Source organism: Propithecus coquereli, unplaced genomic scaffold (assembly GCF_000956105.1).
Source record: "Propithecus coquereli isolate 6110/MARCELLA unplaced genomic scaffold, Pcoq_1.0 Scaffold256, whole genome shotgun sequence".
Lineage (NCBI taxonomy): Eukaryota > Metazoa > Chordata > Mammalia > Primates > Indriidae > Propithecus > Propithecus coquereli.
In genome coordinates this window covers 1042481-1063092 of record NW_012148130.1, presented here as the reverse complement: position 1 = coordinate 1063092, position 20612 = coordinate 1042481, and the positions used below count along the sequence as shown (strand labels likewise).

The window sequence follows — 20612 nt, the reverse complement described above, 5'->3', positions numbered from 1 at the left end:
CTGACGGAAACAGTGCATCCGACTATTGCACTGAGATGAAATTGTGAAAAGGAAGTTGCCTCTGTCCTATCTGAATGTTTCGGGTCCTGTGCTATTACCTGGATCAGATGCCTACATATTTATTAAATGTGGGTTTGACTGCGGTGACATTCCTAGAAGCTGCCTTAATTTTCGTGAGACTCTGTGTGTTGTTTTTTTGTCTCAAAACAACAATATAGTTCATTTTCCTTTTGGGATGTGATTACTTTTGTTTGAATGTTTTCCTCATGTTCAGATGTTTTTATAATCATTTGATTATCATGAACTTAAAAAGGGTAATTTCTACTTAAAGTATATTTATGTACATGGCAAATTGGTGGCTTCCCCAGCGGGTCCTGACGGGCAGGGTCAGCCTTGGTGTGAATTCGTGTCTGCGTTCAGCTGTGCCTCTTGGGCGGGGGGAACCACCTGAGCTTCACGTTTGTTCACGTTTTTTTCAGGATGGCACTGGATCTTTAAAACGCAGTGGTTCCTTTAGCAAACTCCGGGCTTCCATTAGACGCAGCAGTGAGAAGCTGGTTAGGAAGCTGAAGGGAGGAAGTTCACGGGAGAGTGAGCCGAGGAACCCTGGGTAACTATCTCTGCCGGCCGTCCCGGCGCGCCTGCACGCGGGCCGTGGTGGGCGCTTCTCCTCCTCGCACGGATTTCTCACCCACAGGCTTCAGAAAAGACATTCCAGTTTGGTTCCTGTATTTTAGCAATGGGGAAGTTTAATAGTTTCCGTATAATTTTTTCCCAGGATAAGGTGAGAAATAATTGTGAAACTTCCTGTTAGTGGCTAAAAGGGCTGATAGCTTTAAAAGAAATTTATGGAATTCTTTTATTTTGTTACATGTTCGTAGAAAGCCTTAGTAGTGAAATGGGAAAATTTAATGTTTCTGACATTTAGCATTTTAAGTTTGTTTACTCTAGATGTGCATTATTTATTTTTTGAATTAGCTTTAGTTTAAATCCTTTAAAATTTTAATCTTTTAAAATCAGATGTTAGCTACAACTATATTAAATCTCATACAGATATAAAGGGAGAAAAATGGTTTTAAGTAGAAAGATCAGGCTGGGTGTGGTGGCTCACACCTGTAATCCCAGCACTGTGGGAGGCCAAGGCGGGAGCATCACTTGAGGCCAGGAGTTCGAGACCAGCCTGGGGTAACACAGCGAGACTTTGTCTCTACAAAACTAAACAGATAAATCACAATTGTAGGACTGTATTATATGGAGTTTCTTAGGAGATTTTCAAAACCTTAAGTTTTCCATATGTTTAAGAAAAGGTTTAAGTCATGGGTTGTAGAGTCTTTTGAACAGTAACATTTGAGTTGTCAAAGGAATTTGATTCTGAAGATGGTCTGTGTATCTGCTAAGGCGCATCAGAGGCCTGCGCGTTTGTGCGTCTCTGTTACGTGGTTAACAGACGCCCCGTGTCTGGGTGCCTGGGTTGCCTCTGAGATGCTGTTGGCTGCATTCCTCACGGAAGCACTCTCTCGTCTGTTCTTCTGCGTAACTCTAACTTCCTAAATGGTACCTACTTTTTAAAGATTGAGTTTTTTGTAAAACTCATACTTCAAAAGTGATCCCCTTTAAGTTCTGCGAGAAGAATTCTAATCATCTCAGGACTGTGGAACTGAGTTCCTTTGGAGAATGCACTGGAAATATTGAGATTATGTGCCTTTTCGGTTGTTTTGTTTGTTATTTTGTTTACCAGCTCATTTCTGTAGAGGGAGTTTTCAGAGCTCCATGAATGTTCGTTGTGAAAACCGCCTTGAAGATCCAGTGTTTGTGACCGTCTGGGCTTCCAGAAGTTGGTGCTGACTTAGCAGCAGTTTGCCTGTCATGAGACAAAAGAACTTTTCCTTGGCGGGGGGATAGGTTACACATTGCCTTTGGACTAGTGCTCCAATTTTAAAGTGTTTACAGACTACCAGAACTAAAATGATAGGTCTGCCTCTGTGAATTTTGAAAGATTCTATAAAACTCCTGGCACAAGGTCTGAAGAGTGGCGTGACTGCCGACTTTCCCTCCCTGTGAAAACCTGATGAGTGGCAGTGACCTGTGTACCTGTGTACGTCAGGAGGCCGAACAGCAGGCCGCACACGCCCTGCCCTCTGTGCCCAGGTCAGCACAAGTGGTCTGGGCCGGCAGCCCCAGCGCTGTGGAAACTTCTGAGAAAGGCAAATTCTGGAGGCCCACCCAGAGCTCCTGGACCAGACACCTGGAGGTGGGGCCTAGCACTCTGTTTGAACAAACCCTCCAAAAGATGTTTGAGAACTACTGGAACAGTTGATAAAAACAGTTACTCTTACTTCGAAAGATTTTTCAGTTTTATGCATTTTATGGAATGAAGTTTCCAAGGTCATTTAGAAAACGTCAGTCCACGCGAGTACATGTGTTCATTCCACATCAGTTCAGGTCTGCAGCGGTGCAGCGCCGTGCGTGTTGGTCACAGGTGGCGCACCAAAAGGTTCTGAGAGCCATGGTGGTTTTTGGTGCGGCTTTTTTTTTTTTTTTTTTTTTTTTTTGAGATAAGGCCTTACTCTGTTGCCTGGGGTAGAGTGCCCTGGCATGATCATAGCTCGCCACAGCCTTCAACTCTCAGGCTCAAGTGATCCTCCTGCCTCAGCCTCCCAAATGGCTGGTACTACAGGTACATGCCACCTTATCCAGCTAATTTTTCTAATTTTTTGTAGAGACTAGGTCTCGCTATGTTGCCCAGGCTCAAATTCCTGGGCTCAAGTGATCTTCCCACCTGGGCCTCCCAAAGTGCTGGGATTACAGGCGTGAGTCACTGTGCCTGGCTGAATGCGTATAAATGATGCAATTCAAAAGGATCAAAGAAATGTTGAGTCAAATTGTTCTTTGGTCTTGTAAGGTAAAGGGAGTTTGAGGAAAAGCGTTGTATAGCTTTCTTAGAAAGAGTTAATTGGCCATTTAAATGATAGCAAGAATAATCGAGTATGTCAGAATATCATTTACTTACGTGATTTGGTTTGATTTTTATACTTTGTTCTTGAGTGGTTCTAGGTAGAGAAAACCTTGTTTGGGACTCTAGCAGTGTTTGTACGACCTTCATTGGGATGCTTTTGTTTTGTCCTGGTTGGGATATTTTGAGGTGAGATTTGCTTGGGGATAAGTAAATTAAGGTCTTTGCTTTTGGTGTAGTTTATTCAGTGAGAAGTGGCTGAATGTCTGCCATTTGCCAGGTCCTGTGCTCCTGCTCTGGGACACAGGGGCGGGCACCCTGGGCTTTCCGTCCCCATGCCAGTGTCCCACACCAGTCTACCCCTGGCTGTGCCAGCCTCAGCCCCTGCCCTCGCTCACCCAGGAAGTCTGTGCTCGTGTCTGCTGTTCATGTCGTGTGCAGCTCTTGCTTAGAGTTACAAATCCTGCCGTAAACACTTACAAATAACCTCAGTGTCAGTTACTTTAGCTTCAGAATCTAAGGTGAGTTTATGTCCAAGGTCATCTGTGGTGAGGGTAAACATGACAGTGATTTTACAGCTATCCATAATTTAAATTTAGGTTATATAGGTCATTTGTAGGCTATACTATCACGTATTTTAAAAATATCAAATTGGAGGAAAAAGTAAATAAATATATAAATTCCTGTATTTCTTTAAATGGAGAGCCACGAAATTTGTTCTAAATTTTGGTTTCTAAGTAGAGAAATACTGGCTTCAGAGTTTATGTTACTAATGATAAAATTATTTTTCTTGCTCTTAATATAGAAAGATACATAAATTACAGAATATACGTATACATACATCACCTCTTAACAGCTTTGAGTGTCTCTCTTTTAAATGGTCCCTTACAGTGACGAATCTTACATAAGACATAGGGCTCCTTCCTGAAACTGATCAGGCTGGAGGCAGAGCCTCTCAGCTCCTAGGGGAGCCAGTTTTAAAAAGTGCAAGTATAGCGACACTTTGAGTTTCCACGTGGTCCTTTAAAACAAGCATTTTGCCGTGAAAGATGCAGAGAAATTGCTTTTTTCTCCTGGACGCTAAACAGAATGAGACCTAGGACTTCCCTGGTAAGGACTGGGCGGGATCCTAGTCGGACCAAGATGAAGGTCCCCTTCCCCCAGGGGCAGTCCTGAGGATCCCCCCGGTAGTGACAGAGGCCTTTGCGGGGATAGCTTTGCCTGTATTTCCTATTGCTGGTTGACCAACGTGCTGATCCGTTTGTCCTTGCATGTCCGTGTCGGGGTTGCAGCATGAAGCGCGCCAGCTCTCTGAATGTTCTTAACGTGGGTGGCAAGGCCGCTGAGGACCGTTTCCAAGTAAGGAGCCTACCCCGCCCGGTGCACATCCTGGGCTGCTGGGCTGCGGGCGCAGATCCACCTGGGCCGCCGCTGCTGTTCCAGCAGAGCACTGCGGACGTTTCGGTGTTTCTGTTCTTAGACAGATAGTCCGATAGTATCTTCATATTCTGCATAACTGTGGATCATGTGAATTGTGGGAGTGGTCACACTGAACCTTCTCAGTATATTGTTACAGTTAATGCTCTAATGATCCTCAAAAATAGTTTGACCTAATTAATTTATTGTTAAAGCAATACCAAAGCTTGACCAGTTATGAATGTATATGATTAAGTTATATGATTTCAGCCTCCGATAAGTTTATAACTAATTCATTGTCTAGTTAAGCTATTGTTCAGTGTTTTAAAACTATTTAGAACTTTACTAACACAGTGACTGGACATATCGTCACTTTGACACTAAAATCCTTAGCACTTATTCAGGTCGTCGACGTCTTACACAAACACGTCCTGTTTTGTTTGTTTCTCCCTCGCGTGCGGGAGTTTGGCGTCCCTTCTCCAGCATAGAGCTTCAGTTTTCCTTCCTTCCAACACCTGTATGGCTGTCGGGGCGAGGCCAGCCCTGCCCTGTTTCTCAGGTGCTCTGAGCCGACTCAAGCTGCTGGACTTGGCAGTCACTGCCCCTGTGCTGGTGCCCAGAGTGTGCGACGGTGGCCAGGCTTCCCGTCTCCTGCCAGTCGCCCAGATCCAGTTACTAGAACGTGGGCTGGTTGTCGACAGTACTGGGCCTCCCAGACAGGCCGCCCCTGCCCCCACCTGTCTCCCCAGCACCCTTGGGAGGCTGTTCACCAGGCCTCTGGGTGGCAGCTAAAGAGCTTGTAGGATGCTGGCAGCTTGCTTGAGGCACCCCCAGTAATGACAGGAAAAGAAGGTCTTTCTGTTTTACAAAGGCCTGTAGTTGACCCAGTCTTACACTGGCGTCTTGGTGTGTGCACGCGCACATTTGACCACTGGGACCCTGTGTGCTGCGTTACGCAGCGAGTGTTGCTAGGCTGAGGTCACTTGAATCTGGCATCATTTGAAGTACTGGTTAAGTATAATTTTTCCATTTGTTTTTTCACGCAGGAACGAAATAATTGTCTGGCAGACTCGAGAGCTCTGAGTGCCAGCCACACTGACCTGGCCCAGTGAGGGCCGGGCAGAGTAGGTGACCCTGAGTCTGACGGAGCATGAGGCCCTCCCAGCTCGGCCGCGCCCTCCCGCTGTGCCCGCAGGTGTCAGGCTCACCTTCCGTGGGCAGGGCTTCCTTTTCTAGATAGTGATGTCCACCCACCTCCTTTTAGAAAGACCCAGGGCCCCTGTGCCCCAGAGTTCTGTGAGTGCCCGAGAGCCGAGGCCTGTGTGACCCGGCAGGGCGCAGCCCGGGGAGGCAGATGTGGCGCTGGCAGTGGCTTCAGCACGTTTGGACTCGGCCTCTGCTCACGGACATTGTTGTACCTTCTGCCTGCCGCCTTTTTGCCGTGACGCCAAACTCTGTTTTAAATTTTGAGATTGTAATGAGGCTGTACATTAAGAATCTGAAACTTAAAAGTGCATCTTTTTCAAATGATAAGCATTAGTGATCTGACCTGCTGCAGTAGCAAAGCCTGAAGTTTAGGGGCCAGTGGTTATAAGAAATGAGAAAATGAGTCACTTCCTCCAGGGCTTCACTTCTTCTGGGTCTGTTTCTGAAGTCACAGCGTCTGTGGCCTTGGACGCTCGCTGGGTGTGTGGCTCTCTGGGAGCATCTGGGGTCCCACTCCCACCTCTTCTCAGCAGGTTTTCTCTCTCCTGGTGGCCCCTGGTATACCAAACACATGGAGATATATGTTTGATTTTTAAAAGCTTATTCTTTATAGAGTTAAGTACACGGGGTGGATTTTGACAGGAACGTGACAATCCACCCGAAGGCCTCGTTTCTGTAAGGCCTGGTAGTCTGTAAGACCAGCCAGCCTGTGAGTCAGGGAGAGCAAACAGATGACCAGCTCGTTGCAGATGAGAGCAACCCTCGGAGACTGCGCGCAGCTGGAACACTGAGACGCATCCTCTGGGCTCGAAGGGAGAATCTGACGTCCTGGCCAGTGATCGGTCTGAAACGCTGAGCGTCCGTCAACTGGCAGGTGTTCACTTTGCCTTCACAGCACAGGTGGTGGCACAGGGAAGGCGCCTCTTTCCGTTTGCTCCCAGCTTCTCACACGTCGGGCAAGAGGGGTGGGAGCTCCCCGAGGGGCATGTGGCCTGGGGGCTGCCCCTGCACGGCCCCCAGCCAAGTGTGGACATGGGGCTGACACTGGAATTAGCAGCCCGGGGTTTTGTTACATGGCTAGACCTTAAAATATCCTTAAAAGTTCTATGTCATTTAATATTATCCCCTGTGACAAACTGCTGTTCGTGTAAAGATGTTTGTTGCTGGCGAGTGCTTGGCATTAAGGCTGCCCCGTCGGCCTGACACTGTCCCCGAGTTGGTCACCTTTGGCCATGGCTCTGTTTCTGAGGCTCTTGACTTCCATTTTTGCAGCTTCTGATAGATGAGGAATTTATTTTCTTAATGCGCTCTAGAGGTGTTTAGAAAAATTTTGTGGCTTGTGAGAAGCCGCCCAAAACAAGAGAAGAGGGTAGAGCTGTGTCCCCTCACTGATACTGTGGCTCCTAAAGACCACAGCGTAGGAGCGTTGTGGGTGCCTTGTGACAGTTGGGAGGGCCGAGGGGCTCCCTTCCCCAGCCCCCAAGAAGTCTCTTCTCCAGGCGAGAGCTGAGGCAGTCTTTGAAACCAGACCGTTTCCATTAGCGACAGTTCTCTCTGGGAGACAAAGGGCGTTTAGAAAGAACAAACATGGGCTGAATGCAGGGTTGCATTTCAAGCTCCCGACCGGCCGACAGCAGATGATGCAGCCGTGGTGGGGCCTGGCCCGGACCCAGCTTGCGTCGCCTTTGCGGTGCTGTGGGAACAGAAGCAGGTTCCGGGTGAGAGAAGCCAGACGGCCTCCGTGGCCTCCACGAAGCCAGGCCGAAAAGAAAAGCTCAGGTTTCAGAGGGGAGAGCTGCGTGGCAGGCTGCAGTTTCTGGGTTCTGAACTTGGGTGACATGATAAAGGAAGTGGGTTCTAAGCCGTTTCCAGTCCGGTGGTCTGAATTCGGACATCCTGGGAGAGAAGTGCGGGCCGGCCATCCCTCCTGTTTCCTTCTGATGAGGGGACCCCAGTCGAGAGCCAGCACCTGTTTCTTCGCGGTTTCCGTCACATAAATGTACACGTGACCAGCGGCAGAGGCGGTGGGCGAGAGCCGAGGTGGCCTCTGCGCAGCAGTGCCTGCCGTCCTGGGTCCTGTCCCGGCTCCAGCGACTGTGCCCAGTGGAGTCTGTCCAGGTGGACATCCTGGGGAGCTGTGGCCAGCGGCGCAGCTGACGTGGCGCCAGGCCCCGCGGGGTCTCTGAGGCACAGGCCAGCCCAGGGCAGTGCTTGGTCTTGTGTTTACAGCATTGGAGGAATTCAGATAGTGGTTTTCTGGAATTAAAAATAACTGTTTGGTTAGAAAGCTGCTAGGAATATTATGTTATTAGAAATTCAGTATTTATAGTAAAATTTATTAAATGTTGCTAAGGATATATGTTTACAGTTCCTAGAACAGAGTTTTCCAGTGTCATAACTTTGTGGAGTTTTCTTGGAAGGCACGTTACATATGTGAAACTAATATCTGTTAGTTCATATTTGCACTTACTTTGAGCAATGTGTGCCCTATGCTCAGATTCCTGAAAACTGTAACGTGGCACCTAACAGCACTGACCAAAGCAAGGCTGCAGCCGGCTCTGACTTTCCGGATTAGCAACACTGTACACAGCTGGGCCAGCAGTTTCAGGACTGGCACGTAGATGTCTGTACCTCCTGCTGACAGTTAGTTCCCCGACTCTGTGGGGACGAACTTCAGCGGTGGTGTGTGTCATGCTACGAGGGCTGCAGCTCTCCGAGGTCAGCAGATGGCCCGAGGGAGGGTCTTAGAGAGGCCTGAGGGCCCCGGGCGGGACCAGGGCTCCCCAGGTGGGCCTCTGCTCTGCCCTCCTCGGGTGACCCGTGGTCCTGGGATGACCTAGAGGCCGACCCCTGCAGACATGCTGGCTCTGTGGTGGGGGCACCGCTGGGAGGGTGAGGCCCCTCACCCAGGGCAGGTGCCAGCTGTGCTCACAGGCACGTCTTCTATGAAATGTACCTGTCTCGGAGCTGGAGTTTTATCTTCCAATTGTCGGTATAACTTGCCTAGAAAAACATTTGGAATTGTTTATATTTAATTACAAAAATAAAGTGTTTTATTTTCTGGTGTAAAGTCCCTGCACATTTGCAGAAAAGCTGTTTTATAAAAATCCAATCCCAAAAATGTCTTCTTGCTATCTTTATGCCAGGGATTAACATTTCTGGGGCTGTAGGGAGCCATGACAATGTGATGACGGTGTTACATGGGCTGCCCGCCTGGACGCAGGCCCAGACGGGACCCACCTGCGCGGCGCGGGAGTGCGCCGACCCCAGCCCTGGCCGGCGAGTGCCCTGAAGGCTGAGCCTAGGGGCCAGCGTCTGCCTCAGGCTTGTAGGAGAATAGTCAAGCTACTGGGCTGCCCTGTGCCTCAGTTTCCCCACCTAACAGCAGGGGCACGGAAACAGTACCTTCTTCAGTCCCAGTGAAGAGAACTGAAGCCCGTGTGCATAAATTACCGAGCACTGCCCGCAAGCAGCGAGAGTCAGGCGCTGCCACTGCACGCACTTAGCCCGTTTATTTATCAGAGGCCTACTCCATGCCAGGCACTCCATGAGATGGTCACAGCCCTGCCTAAGAGGCCACACCCGTCGGTGATCTCTGGGCCTTGTGTCTCTGGTCAGATTCCGGAGTCCGCAGCCAGATGTTGTTGCCGGGAGGCTCTGCTCTCTGGCTGGAACAAGGCCTGGCCACAAGTGTGGGTCTGGGCCTGCAGTGGCCCTGCCAGGCGTCCTGCCGCATCCGCGCCAGGGTGGATGTTGCCCCAGGCCAGGGCTGCACTGACCTCCAGAACCCTGGGGCCAGGCTTGGGGGCACCGAGGACACGCAGGACGCTGCCTTCGGTTACAAATCAGATCCTCTCTGCACACAGCAGTTTCCCAGCAGAGCCCCGAGGCTGCCTGTGCGCCTTGGGCCGGTGGTGTCGGTGGCGCGAGTGACGCACAAGTCCAGTCCGTCCCACTCCCACCCCTTCTGGACTTGCAGCCTGAGGGTGGCTTGATGCACTAAACTCAGGTCTTAGGGGTGAGGTGTCTGCCCGTGGGGAACCAGCTGACTGCAGCCCACTGTGGCCTGAGCAGTAGGGTGGGCTTTGGGAGGGAGACTGAGGACCACCCTGCCTGGAGGAGGGGAGGCTGCTTCGGGCAGGGCCCCAGGCCCAGGACAGGCTTCGACCCGGCTCCTGGTTGGTGTCAATGTGGAGAGCAGAACCGGGGCAGCAGGGAGCCACCGTGGACACCCCGGTTACCGGCCCCAGTGCATCAGCCATCCGCAAGGGCCGGCTAGGCCGTGTGGGAACCAGCGCCGAGGCCCAGCAGGCCGGGCAGAGGGGAGAGCAGCCCGTGCCGGGTGGGGAAGGAGGGCCTGAGCTAGGGGCTATGCCAGGCCCAGGCAGCCTCTGCCAGGTGGGGAGTCTCAGGCCTGGCCAGGCTGTTCTGTAGCCACCACCGTGTCAGTGGCACTCGGTCCCAGGCGTCCCTCGCACCCCTTCTGCGTTGACCGTGTAGGAACACGAGGAGGAAGGCAGGTGGGGGGCGAAGAGCACTCGCAGGGTCCGGCCAGTCGGGCCAAGGGTGGCCTCCTCGTCCCGGAGCCGGTCTGCCATCAGTCTCACAAGGAGCTGGTCGGCCCAAGTGATGCCGAGGGCTGGACAGACGCGCTCGTCCCAGGAGCTGGGAAAGAGAACAGGCCCGATGCAGAGGACACCTGGCAGCCTCACACCCGCGCACTGAGGTGCACCCGAGATGCAGCCACACTCACCCCGGTGGCCTGGGCACAGTAGCCGGCTCCTGCACCACCTCCGTCACCTGGAAGATCCAAATCTGGGTCAGCTACAGCAGCTGAGGGTTTTCCTGAAGTTCCCAAGTTATCAACACAGGGAGGCACAAGCTGCCGCCCACCCATGCTGGCTCTGCTTCCCCTGGGTCCTTGCCCGGCCCACCTGGTTGATGCACAGCACAGGGCTCTGGAAGGCGCAGCTCAGCCGGCGCAGTGTGGCCCCCAGCAACTGCAGACGCCTGGCCCTGGGGGCCGAGGCCTGGCCGTCAAATTCACAGCGGAATGGAGCTGCCACCGAATCGATGACCACCAGGCGGGCCATGCCCCGAGACAGCAGGATGGGGACCTTCTCACTCACACACTCCAACAAGGTGTCCTGTGGCACGAGGGGACAGCAGTCACCCCACTGTGGCCCACAGCCTTCCAACACAGCCCTGCCCGCTGCCTCCTGCCCAGCTGGGGCCAGTGCTGCACCCGAGCCCAGTTCTGTGCTGGTGGCCCACCGCTGCAGCCCTCTTTGCGTCCTTGGGGGTGTGGCCCCTCCTCACCTTATGCTGTGGTCTGCCCCCTTGTCCCCCCTCAGGTCAGCACAGTGGCCAGTGCCCTCCTTCAGTGGCCCCACACCAGGTGCTGAGACCACTTGGACTCAGCCGCATCTCCAAGGCCAGCCTGTGAGTGCCTGGGGCAACTGGGTGGTGCCCTCATCAGGCAGCTCTAGATCTTGCCCTGCCTGGCCACTCAGCAAGGGGGGGGCAGATGCCCTCAGGCTGTCACCCAGGCCAGTCAGGATGGCCTGCTTCTGGAGCGGGGCGGGGCAGCGCCCCAAGTGTGCAGGGGCCAGGCTGCACCCAGGTGGGGCTGCGATGGAGACACCCGGGGCCAGCCCCTCCCTTTCCCCAAGGCCTCAGCCCTGTGTCCTAAGCAGCCCTGGCCTGGCGAGGGGTGGAAGCACTTCCTGAGGAGGGCAGGTGTCCTCAGGCCTCCCTTTTGGAGCCCTGCGCCCCACAGAGCTCCAGCAGAGCTAGAGGCTGCGGAGGCGGTGGGGAAGGAGCATGTGGGAGGTCGGACAGCTGCTCCTGGGCACCGAACTGGGCAGGATTCAGTCCTCTTGGGCCTTGCCAGTTGCTCTGTGGCCGTAGATGGGGGCTGGGCAGGCCTGGGCACAGACTAGGGTGGGTGAGGGGCTCCCACGCTGCCCCTTGAGTGCAGGGCCTGCAGCGAGCGCTGGCCGCGTGTCTGAAACTCTGGAGACGGTGGAGGGTGTGCTGCCAGCCCCCACTGAAACATGTCTGTGCTTCGTCTCCAGGGCGTCCCCAGCTGAGCCTCTCTTTGTGGAGAATGACAGTGGCAGCAGCAGCCTAGAAGATGCTTCTGCTAACGTGAGCTCTGTGCCCCCTACGTCCCGTGAAGCAGGCAGAGTGGGTGCGCGGGGCCAGGGAGGGATTTCGGGCACTGGGTCTCCAGCGGGGCCTGGCTCGGACGACCCAATCCTGCCACGAGGGCCCAAGGAGGCGGAAGGGGGTCGGGGTGGTCCAGGTCCTGCTTATGCAGAAGCAGGGGCTCTGTGTCCGCACCCACGGCCTCCCCGCTTTCAGGTGCAGACCCCTGGCGTTCCAGGGAGTAGACACCGAGAACGCGAGGGTCCCCCGCGACCTCTTGGCCCCAGGGAGGCGTGCACCCAGCAATCCCATTTTCTAGGCAGGTTTGGGGTGCGGGGTGCCCCCAGAGAGCTGGTTCCAGAACAAGATTTAGGAACACCGCTGCGAGGTCTCTGCGGCCTGTCCTGACCTTTGGCCTTCTCTTGCAGTGACCCCTGCCTGGCCTGCTCCAGGACGAAGCTGCTGTGCAGGCCCCGGAGCTGCCCAGGGACAGCCAGGGCGAGGCTGGGAGGGCCTCTGGCTGGAGCCTGCAGCCCTAACGCCACCTGTCCCCGCCCACGTGCGCGCGGGCGCCACCCTCAGCCACCGCAGCAGGGGACCTGGAGCAAGGCCAGTGTCTGTCCCGGACCTGCTGGGCCCCCGAGGGCCACTCCCCCGCATTGTGTGTGATAATGTATTCTATTGTAAATTTTTTTTAAATTAAAAGTTTATATGCTTTATGCTTTACTCAAAGTTATAACCACTCTTAAAAGTGGGGGAGGCCCAGGCAGGGGCCCCCAGGTCGGTGGCACCGTGGGCGCTCCCCACGCACGCGGCGCCACTTCCTCATTTACTTCCGGTGTGCGGGTCATTCCCGCCCTTCCCGTTTTCCTTGGGAATCCTTTCCCGGCGGCGGGGAGGAGCCGGGGGTTCTTTCCCGCTGGGGTCCCTCCCCCAGGTCCCTCCCGGGAGCCGCGTGGCAGTGCCGTGCGGGGAGCCCTGGGCCTCCTGCTCGGAGGCGGGAGGGGCGGTCCCCACGGCCCCCCGCCCGGAGCGCCTGTGCCGGGACGGACGACGCGCCCGGGTAAATCTGAACTCCAGGTACCAGTAGTGTTGGCCTGAACCCGGGGCACCCTGACTCGCGGACGCGGCGCTCCTGCCGGGCCCACGGGCACAGCGCCCGGGCCGCCCCGCACGTCCTCGCAAGTCCAGGCTCCGCAGGGAACCGCCACGTCCCTTTTGCAAGAAGCCACACTCCGGGTCTGACCCGGTTCTCCGCCCCCAGGGGCGTCTGATCCCCGCCGCCTCCAGCCAGAGCCCCCGCCCCTGCCGTTCTGAGTGGCGGATTCCCCGCCGCTGCGCGCGCCCTGCTCCTTGGCTGGAAACCGCCGTGTCCCCCACGAAGTCTGCCCCACCTGCCTTCACGGCAGTCACTGAGTTTTTAACACTTCCCTTAGTGCCCGCGGGAGAAAGCGCGGGACGCTCACCACGTCAGCCGCGTGCTCCACGAAGACCTGGCTGCCGAATCTGATCCTCCGGACCACCTCCCCGGGGACGTCCGCGCGCAGCTGCTGCTGCCCGGCGATGAGCTGCTGCAGCCGCCTGTCTGGGAAGGCGTCCTCCGTGCAGATGTAGACGGCCCCTGCGAAGCCCGCGCCGCGTGCCCAGAGGGTCTGACACAGGCCTGTGGCCGCCACGCAAACTAAACGCGAACGTCTCCCGCCATTCTCTCTCTGCCCTCGCGGGTCCCCACCTCCACCTGAGGAGGGGCAGGCTGGTGCTGGTTCTCACTCCCACCTGCGCCACCCTGCCTGCCAGGCAGCCCCTAGGAAACACGCTGAGCCTCCACCCCCGCCCCGGGGTGGGTGCTGGGCCTGTTCTGGGCGCCGGGCCAGAATGGCCAGGTGGCCGCCTCTCCAGGCCAACCCTGTCTCTCTGTCCCACCACCCCTTTCTTCCCCCATCTCCCTGGCCCTATCACGGGGCAGGGGAGCAAGTGGAAGTATGGGGCCAGCAGACTTGCAGGAACACCCCCTCCTGGACACAGAGACCCTCAAGGCTCCACCGAGCAGATGTCCCCTCTATTCCACTCCAAGGCTCCCCTGCAGCCTGGGCTGTGGTGATACCTGTGTCTTCGCTGCGGTGTGAAAAGCCAGTAATGACCAACTTAGTCACCTGGAGCCTCCACAGCCCCTGGGGCAACACACCGGCCTGGCCAGACCCTGCACCACAGAATGCGCCGAGAATCCCACAGCTGCAAAGGGCCAGGGGCCACCTGAGACAAAACCTTACATCTGTGAGCAACGATTTTCAGCAGATGCCAGGACAATTCATCGGGGAAAGAATACCTTTTCAACAAATCGTGTTGGGACAACTGAATATCCATATACGAAAGGATGAAATTGGACCCTTACCTCACACCATAAACAAAAGTTAAATCAAAATGTATCAAATATGAGAGCGAAAACTATAAAACTCTTAGAAGAAAATATACAGGTAAGTCTTCATGACTTTAGATTAGGCAACAGTTAAGATACAACTCCAAAAGCACAAGTAACCAAGGAAAATAAATTGGATTTCATAAAAATGAAAAATGTTTGTGCTTCAAAGGATGCTGCCAAGAAAATGAAAACACAACCCAAAGAAAGACTGTTTGCTAATCATGTATCTGATAAGGAATTTGTATCCAAGATACATAAAGAATTTTTATAACTCAAAATCGGCAAAGGATCTAACAGACATTTCTCCAAAGAAGACACACGAATGGCCAATATGCAAAAGAAAAGATGCTCAACAGCATTAATGATCAAGGAAATGCAAGTTTAAACTACAGTGAAATTCCATTTCACACCCACTAGGGTGGCTAAGATAAAAAGGCAGGTGTTGGTGAGGATGGGGAGAAATGGGAGCCTTCACCAGTGCTGTGGGAATGTACAATGGCACAGCCGCGGTGGAAGAGTCTGGCAGTTCCTCAAAAGGTTAAACGGAATCGCCACATGATCCAGCAATTCCACTTCCAGATACATGTGCATAAGCCTAGAGAAGCGCAAACGCACGTCCACTTAACGACAGCACGTGAGTGTTCCCGGCAGCAGCGCTCACGACCACCAACAGGAGACGGGAATGCCCACCCACCGCTGAGCGGGTAAACACGAAGTTCCGACTCGTGCTACGTGAACCCTGGCGACACTATGCCAAGTGGAAGGAGCCAGTCACAAAAGGTCACAGTGATACTGTATGATTCCACTTATGTGGAATGTCAGGAGAGACAGAAAGTACAGGGGTCGCTGCCAGGAAGAGTGGGAGTGCGTGCCAATGGGTAGGGGCTTCTTTTTGGGATGATGAGAATGTTCTGGAATTGGATAGTGGTGGTGGCTGTACAACCTTATGAATATGCTCAAAACCACTGAACTGTACATTTTAAGAGTGAATTTTTACGGTATGTGAATTACATCTCAATTAAAAAAACCAAAAAACGAGGACAGCCATGAAGCTCTCCCAGCTGAAACTGTCAGAGTTCAAGAGCGAGATGGGAATCCCGTGGCAACACCACCACGTTTTATAAAAACGAAGGAGCTACTAAGAAACATGTTCACTCTGCTTGTGGCTCACATCTTGAAAAACTTCTTGAATTTTGAACCCTTGAGAGACCCGAGCAGCCGGGCTTCGGAAGCCTCCCTCAGGCCGCGAGAGTGCCCGGTCCAGGAGCGCGAGGACCCGGCCACCCCACCATGCCAGGCTGCAGACCACACTCCTCCCGAAAGGACACGCTGCGTCCTTCCTCCCGCACGCCTGGCTCTGTGGGCCGGGAGTGCACAACCATGGGGTCCACAGCTGCGTGCGCAGCCCGTGACCGGGCCCACCTGCCCTCCCACACGCCCAGCCTCCCTCCCCTCCCCTTCTGGAAGGAGGGCAGCAAAGCAGCCGCACGGAAGGAGGGAACGGCAGGAAGAGCCCGGGAGCACCCGTTATCCATCCTTGATGGGAAGCTGCCCAAACAGAGAAGGCCCCCAGCCCCCGGGGCGGGGGTAGCCACTCACCAGCCTCCAGGCCTCCGTGCCGCCGCGGGAACTGCACGGCCAGGCAGAGCTGCAGCGCCAGCTGGGTCTTCCCGGCAGAGCTGCGGCCGGCCAGCTCGGTGATGCCCGCCAGGGGCAGGCCGCCGCGGAGGAGCCCGTCCAGGACCGGGCAGCCCAGGCTCAGGCGCTGGTGCTGCTCGGGGAACCTCTCCTTCTGCCGGTGCAGGTGCAGCGCTGCGGGCGGGGGTGGTGTCAGGCCCGGCTATCCTCCGAGACCACTGGCCTGTGGGCGAGCTGGGGGCTGTGGGAGGCGCTGGCCACCTTCCCTGTGTGGCCAAGGGACAGGTGACCGTGGACACACGGGGTGGGCAGGGTGCTGAGGGCAGGGAGGAGGCTTAGACTTCTCAGCAATTGCCGGGAACAATCCGCCTGCACGTTCTCCCAAGGAAGGACGCGTGTGCCGCGGAGGGCCAGGGCCAGAGCTGGAAGCCTTCTGCCAGCTGCTTCCAGAGGGACCTGGGGCTCCTGACAGCCCCAAGAGGATAATCTCAAACTGTGATGGTCCCACGGTTGGTTAACAGTTTTGAATAGGCTTTAAACTGGCCCAGACATCAATGATGTAAAACATAAAATCCACGCGTAAGGCAGAGCCTGCGGCAGGCGGCACAGCCGTGGCCCCTCTGGGTGCCGCAGCCTAACTCTGGTCATAGCCTCTTGGCACCAGGGCCTTGGAAAAGCCATCTGATGCCTCCTCCTCTGTGACACCAGGACTCCTGGGGCGAGGCTCCAGGTGGGACACGTGGCGCCAGCCGAGCTGAGGGATGGCATGGGGTCACTGGGCCAGGAGGGCCAGACCCATCCGCTGCTCGAGCCCTGCCCCAAGAGGAGTAGACATGTGACAGTGGCAGTGGCCAGGAGCCCTGTCCAGACTGCTGAGCAGAGGGGGCCGTGGGTGCTGGCCCACCGCAGCAGTCCCAGATTTAAGGTGATCCACAGGGCCCTAGGGACCACTGAGCCACCTGCCAGGGCAGGAGGACCCCATGCTGCCACGCAGGGCCTGCTAGGCTCGAGATGGAAACCCTGCCTGGCCAGGGGTCGCTGGGAGCCAGCAGACCGGACTCCCTGACAAGGGAACTGGCCACCCCTCCCTCACCTGCAGGCCTGGGGGCCACCTGCCAGGACGGCTGAGACCCGGGTTTTCTGCACATGGTGGGGGGACCACAGGCAGGTCCCTCTGCTGCCCCAGGCCTCTCTGGCCAGGAGCCCATCCCAGCTGCTGTACTTTGGGTGCCACTGTCCTATCTTCCGCCCCCTGCAGGCAGGCCAGAGGGGCTCTCGCTCCCACTGCTGCCACGCGGCTGCCTCCCGCGCCCCCACCTCATCCCTTCTCCTATGGCCCGAGAAAGTGACCCAAGGAGCAAGGGACCCTAGGCCCTGCAGCCCTTCCGTGTCCACCCAATGCGTCCTCTGATCTGACACTGTGACCACGGCCCATGGAAGAATACAAGTGAGACCGGAACTCCTGCACAGCGAGGTCGTTCCTTAGGTGGAGTCTTTGCACACAGCCCACACCCTGCAGCGCGTGGAGTACGATGACAGACCCCATGGCAGCAAAACCCCAGGCCACCGGCCAGCACTGACATGCTCACGCCCACCTGTGAGGACGCTGCCTCCCCGCAGGTGTAAGGAGGCTGCTCTCAGCACGTGCTGGACATCGAGGCTGGACAGGGCGGTCACTCTCTGCAGGTCTGGTCCAGAGAAGTGCAGGACCTCCTTCACTGACCTCAGTCTGGCTGAAATTACAGACAGGGTTCAGGGAAAAGACTCCAGTGGCACAAAGCTGCACAGCAAGGATAGGTGCTTCATAAGAACACGGTTGACACCAGCACGGAGGTTTCCGCCGCCCACCCGCGGTCCGCACAAACGCTGCCGTGGGGTGCTGGGGGCAGCGGAGGGGACACATGGGGTCAGTGGGGTAGCAGCTCAGAAGCAGAGGTCGAAGGTCCTTAGGACTGCTATTTTGACAGGCAGGTAAATAAGTTAATTTTGGGCCTGGATAAGTATATCACTTCTAATTTCAAACTAGTAGAAAGAAAAAAAAATGTTACAAATACATCCAAGCAATCCAGAAGGTGGGGAGCGAGAACACAGGGCACCCCAGGACGTAAGGCAGTGTCCAAACCCAGACCGGTCAGAAATCCCCCAGGAGGCGACAGAAGGCGCCAGTTAAGACAGTGTCAGACTGGACAAAAGAAAACAAAACACGACCACTGATAAGCTCTTTGAAGAAGCTACACAGAAACATCAGGTGACGAAAGGGTAGGAGTAAAAGCTCAGGCAGGAGCTGTGGAGTCAACAAAGCGTGTTCACGGGAAAAGCTGTGTGGGAGGAAGGTTCTGTCAGGGCGGCCAAGGGCTTGGCCTGGGACCGGGTCTGTGGCAAGACGGCTCCCCCTGTCGAGCCTCAAGGCCCAGCCCCCTTCACAGCCGGAGGTCCGAGGCGCTTCTGGAAAAATTCATTTTCTGAGAAGAGACACAGGTGAAAAAGGAGTCCCTGGCAGAGTCCGTCCCCCTGCTCTGTCCTGGGTTGCAGGCGTCCTGTCTGCAGTGTGGCAGCCACTCTGTGATCCTGAGGCTGCGAACAGGAGAATAAAAAAACAATGGCCAAGGATGGAGGAGCGGCACAGCGCGCCTGGCCCGGTCACCACCTGCTGCACCTGCCTCCACCTGTACTCAGGGTTCCTTGCTCTCCTAGTGTTCTGGCGTCCCCAGGAGGTGGGGAGAGTGAGGACAACGGCCTGCAACGGGGCCGGGGTAGGGCTTGGGATGGAGCAGCAGGAAGACACCAGGGCAGGAGGGCATTTGGGGAAGGGCCAGTGGTGCCACACAGGCCCACTGGAGGAGGTGGGGAAATCCGTGTGAACTACACGGAACACTTGGCAGAAAACGAAGCGGCAACTACTAACTCTGGGCGCAAACAGTTCCCCGCCCCCACCACGCCAGGCTCGCCAAGGGCTCGGTCACACCCCTGACATGACCCCAGCTGCGTCCTATGGGGGCAGAGGCAGCCACGGGTATCAATAGCGCCAACCATCAAACACGGGAATAAAAGCACAGTACTGAGGAGCCCACATGTAAGTATTTTTAAATCACTAAAAGCGCTAAAAGACTCCTAAGTGATTCCGTTTCACTTTTTAGACAATATGCACCTATTACTTTGATAAAAATCAAATTAACTTTAGACAACAGAAACACAACTGGAAAACCCGCAGCATGTCCCAGCACTGGTGCAAGCAGGACCGGGTGACCTGTGGGGAAGTGTCAGCAAAGGGAGGCAGTCCCAGGCGTGGACAGCCAACGTTTTGTTAACTTGCGTTACATGAAGTGTGCACGCACGCCCACACGTCTTACATCACGTTGCTACTTTGTATAAATATAAACAAACATACCTTTCTTAATTGCAGCGATAATTCTGGGGTTCAGGTCCAGTAGATCCAAATCCATTTCTTCAACAGGTTGACCACCAAATTCCGAGGTGCTCGCCCACAGGTCAAACCGCCTGCAGGAGGCCCACGAGCCAGAGAAGTGAGGGTGAGCGTGCCAGGGAAGGGGTGTCGCTCCCCACCTGCCGTCCTCACCGTCCGCGGCCACCTCTCACGGGGGACGGGAGACGTCACTGCACCGCGAACACCGGCTCTGTTAGCGTGATCTACCTCCAAGAATTATCTGGTAATTTAGAAATCTGCACTCATTCCAGACACTGACGCAGCTTAAAAAACACCCCCAGCCCACCATCGTTCTGAAGGTCAAGACGTGACGATTCGTCCCCACAGGTGTTTACTCAGCCGTGAAGAGAAATGATTAATGTCCTTCGCAGCAACTTGGAGAGAACTAGAGACCATTAGCAGAAGTGAAGTATCTCAGGAACAGAAAAACAAACACTACGTGTACTCTCTAGTAATTTGAAGCTAATCGGGGGGCACAGAGAGAAGTAAAGTCATTGGAAATCCAGAAGGGGGAGGGGAGGAGGAGAGGGACAAAAACCTACCTAACAGGTACAATGAACACTGGTGACAGGCACACTTACAGCCATGACTTAGGCATTACAGAAGTAATCCATGTAACAAAAACATTTGTACCCCCTTCAAATTTTGAAATTAAAAAAAAAAAAGGTGTTAGAAGTACACCCTCCCCCTGGCTTCCAGGTGAGCTCTCCCCGACTCATCTCTCCTGAGATGGGGACAACGTATACAGCCCCAGATCTACTCATACTGGGCCACTTGACTGAAGTATCTTTTGCATTTTCCAGTTTAATTTCCCTTAAATGTGTTTCCATGAGGATTCTGGAAAGAGTGAAAGAGGTGAGCTTGGGATTTTGTAGGGTGCTCAGGGAATCAGCCTCATCGGCCACCAAGCTGTTTCAGCACACAATGGAAGACTGTCCCGCAGGGCTGGAGGAAGGCCGTGCCAGCATGTGGGCAGCCCCCTCCTGGGAAGGGGAGCCCCTTCCACAGCCTGAGGCCAACTCAGCCTGTGGAGAAACGCTTTTCTCCCCGCCAGCCTTGGCTGGCTGTGCAGGGACTCAGCCCAGGGTCACGAGAGCCTTTCCAATGGGCCTCTCCGTGTTCCCCCAAACAGCCAGGCCGGGAACGCAGAGTGCGTGCCAGGAAACGCTAAGGCCAGCGGCCTCGAGGGCAGAGGTCAGGGTCAATGTCCACTAGGGAGGCCCAGCACTGTCAGCTACAACTCAGCTGACAGAAGGCGAAGCCACTGTGGACTCTGAGGCGTCCCCTTGCAACACTAGAAGGTGACATGGGCCTGAACGATATATTGGTTTTGAAGCCTCAGGAACCAGGTCACTTGCATTCCTACATTCTCACAGTCAGGCCTG

The 20612-nt window shown here is 55.0% G+C and overlaps 2 protein-coding genes across 4 annotated transcripts in view; one reads left to right on the top strand and one right to left on the bottom strand.

Annotated features, from left to right (window-relative positions):
• Positions 1-12367, top strand: part of KLC1 (kinesin light chain 1) — a 55756-nt gene extending 43389 nt beyond the window's left edge. For 2 of the 3 annotated variants that reach the window (XM_012647100.1, XM_012647099.1), the window contains exons 14-16: positions 480-610; positions 4246-4312; positions 5416-7177. In XM_012647100.1, the coding sequence (XP_012502554.1) occupies positions 480-610; positions 4246-4312; positions 5416-5481 (264 nt within the window). In that variant the 3' untranslated portion in view covers positions 5482-7177. Of the gene's footprint in view, positions 1-479; positions 611-4245; positions 4313-5415; positions 7178-11652; positions 11726-12153 lie in introns of those variants that run through there. The other variant, XM_012647101.1, reaches the window with a different exon arrangement.
• XRCC3 (X-ray repair complementing defective repair in Chinese hamster cells 3) lies at positions 7243-19225 on the bottom strand. The gene is made up of 7 exons (XM_012647104.1): positions 19171-19225; positions 17378-17515; positions 15744-15956; positions 13192-13346; positions 10510-10722; positions 10329-10375; positions 7243-10240 (listed from the first exon to the last, which is right to left on the bottom strand). The coding sequence occupies exons 1-7, from the start codon at positions 19223-19225 to the stop codon at positions 10021-10023; spliced, it is 1041 nt and encodes a 346-aa protein (XP_012502558.1). The 3' UTR covers positions 7243-10020.
• Positions 19226-20612: the final 1387 nt, after the last annotated feature.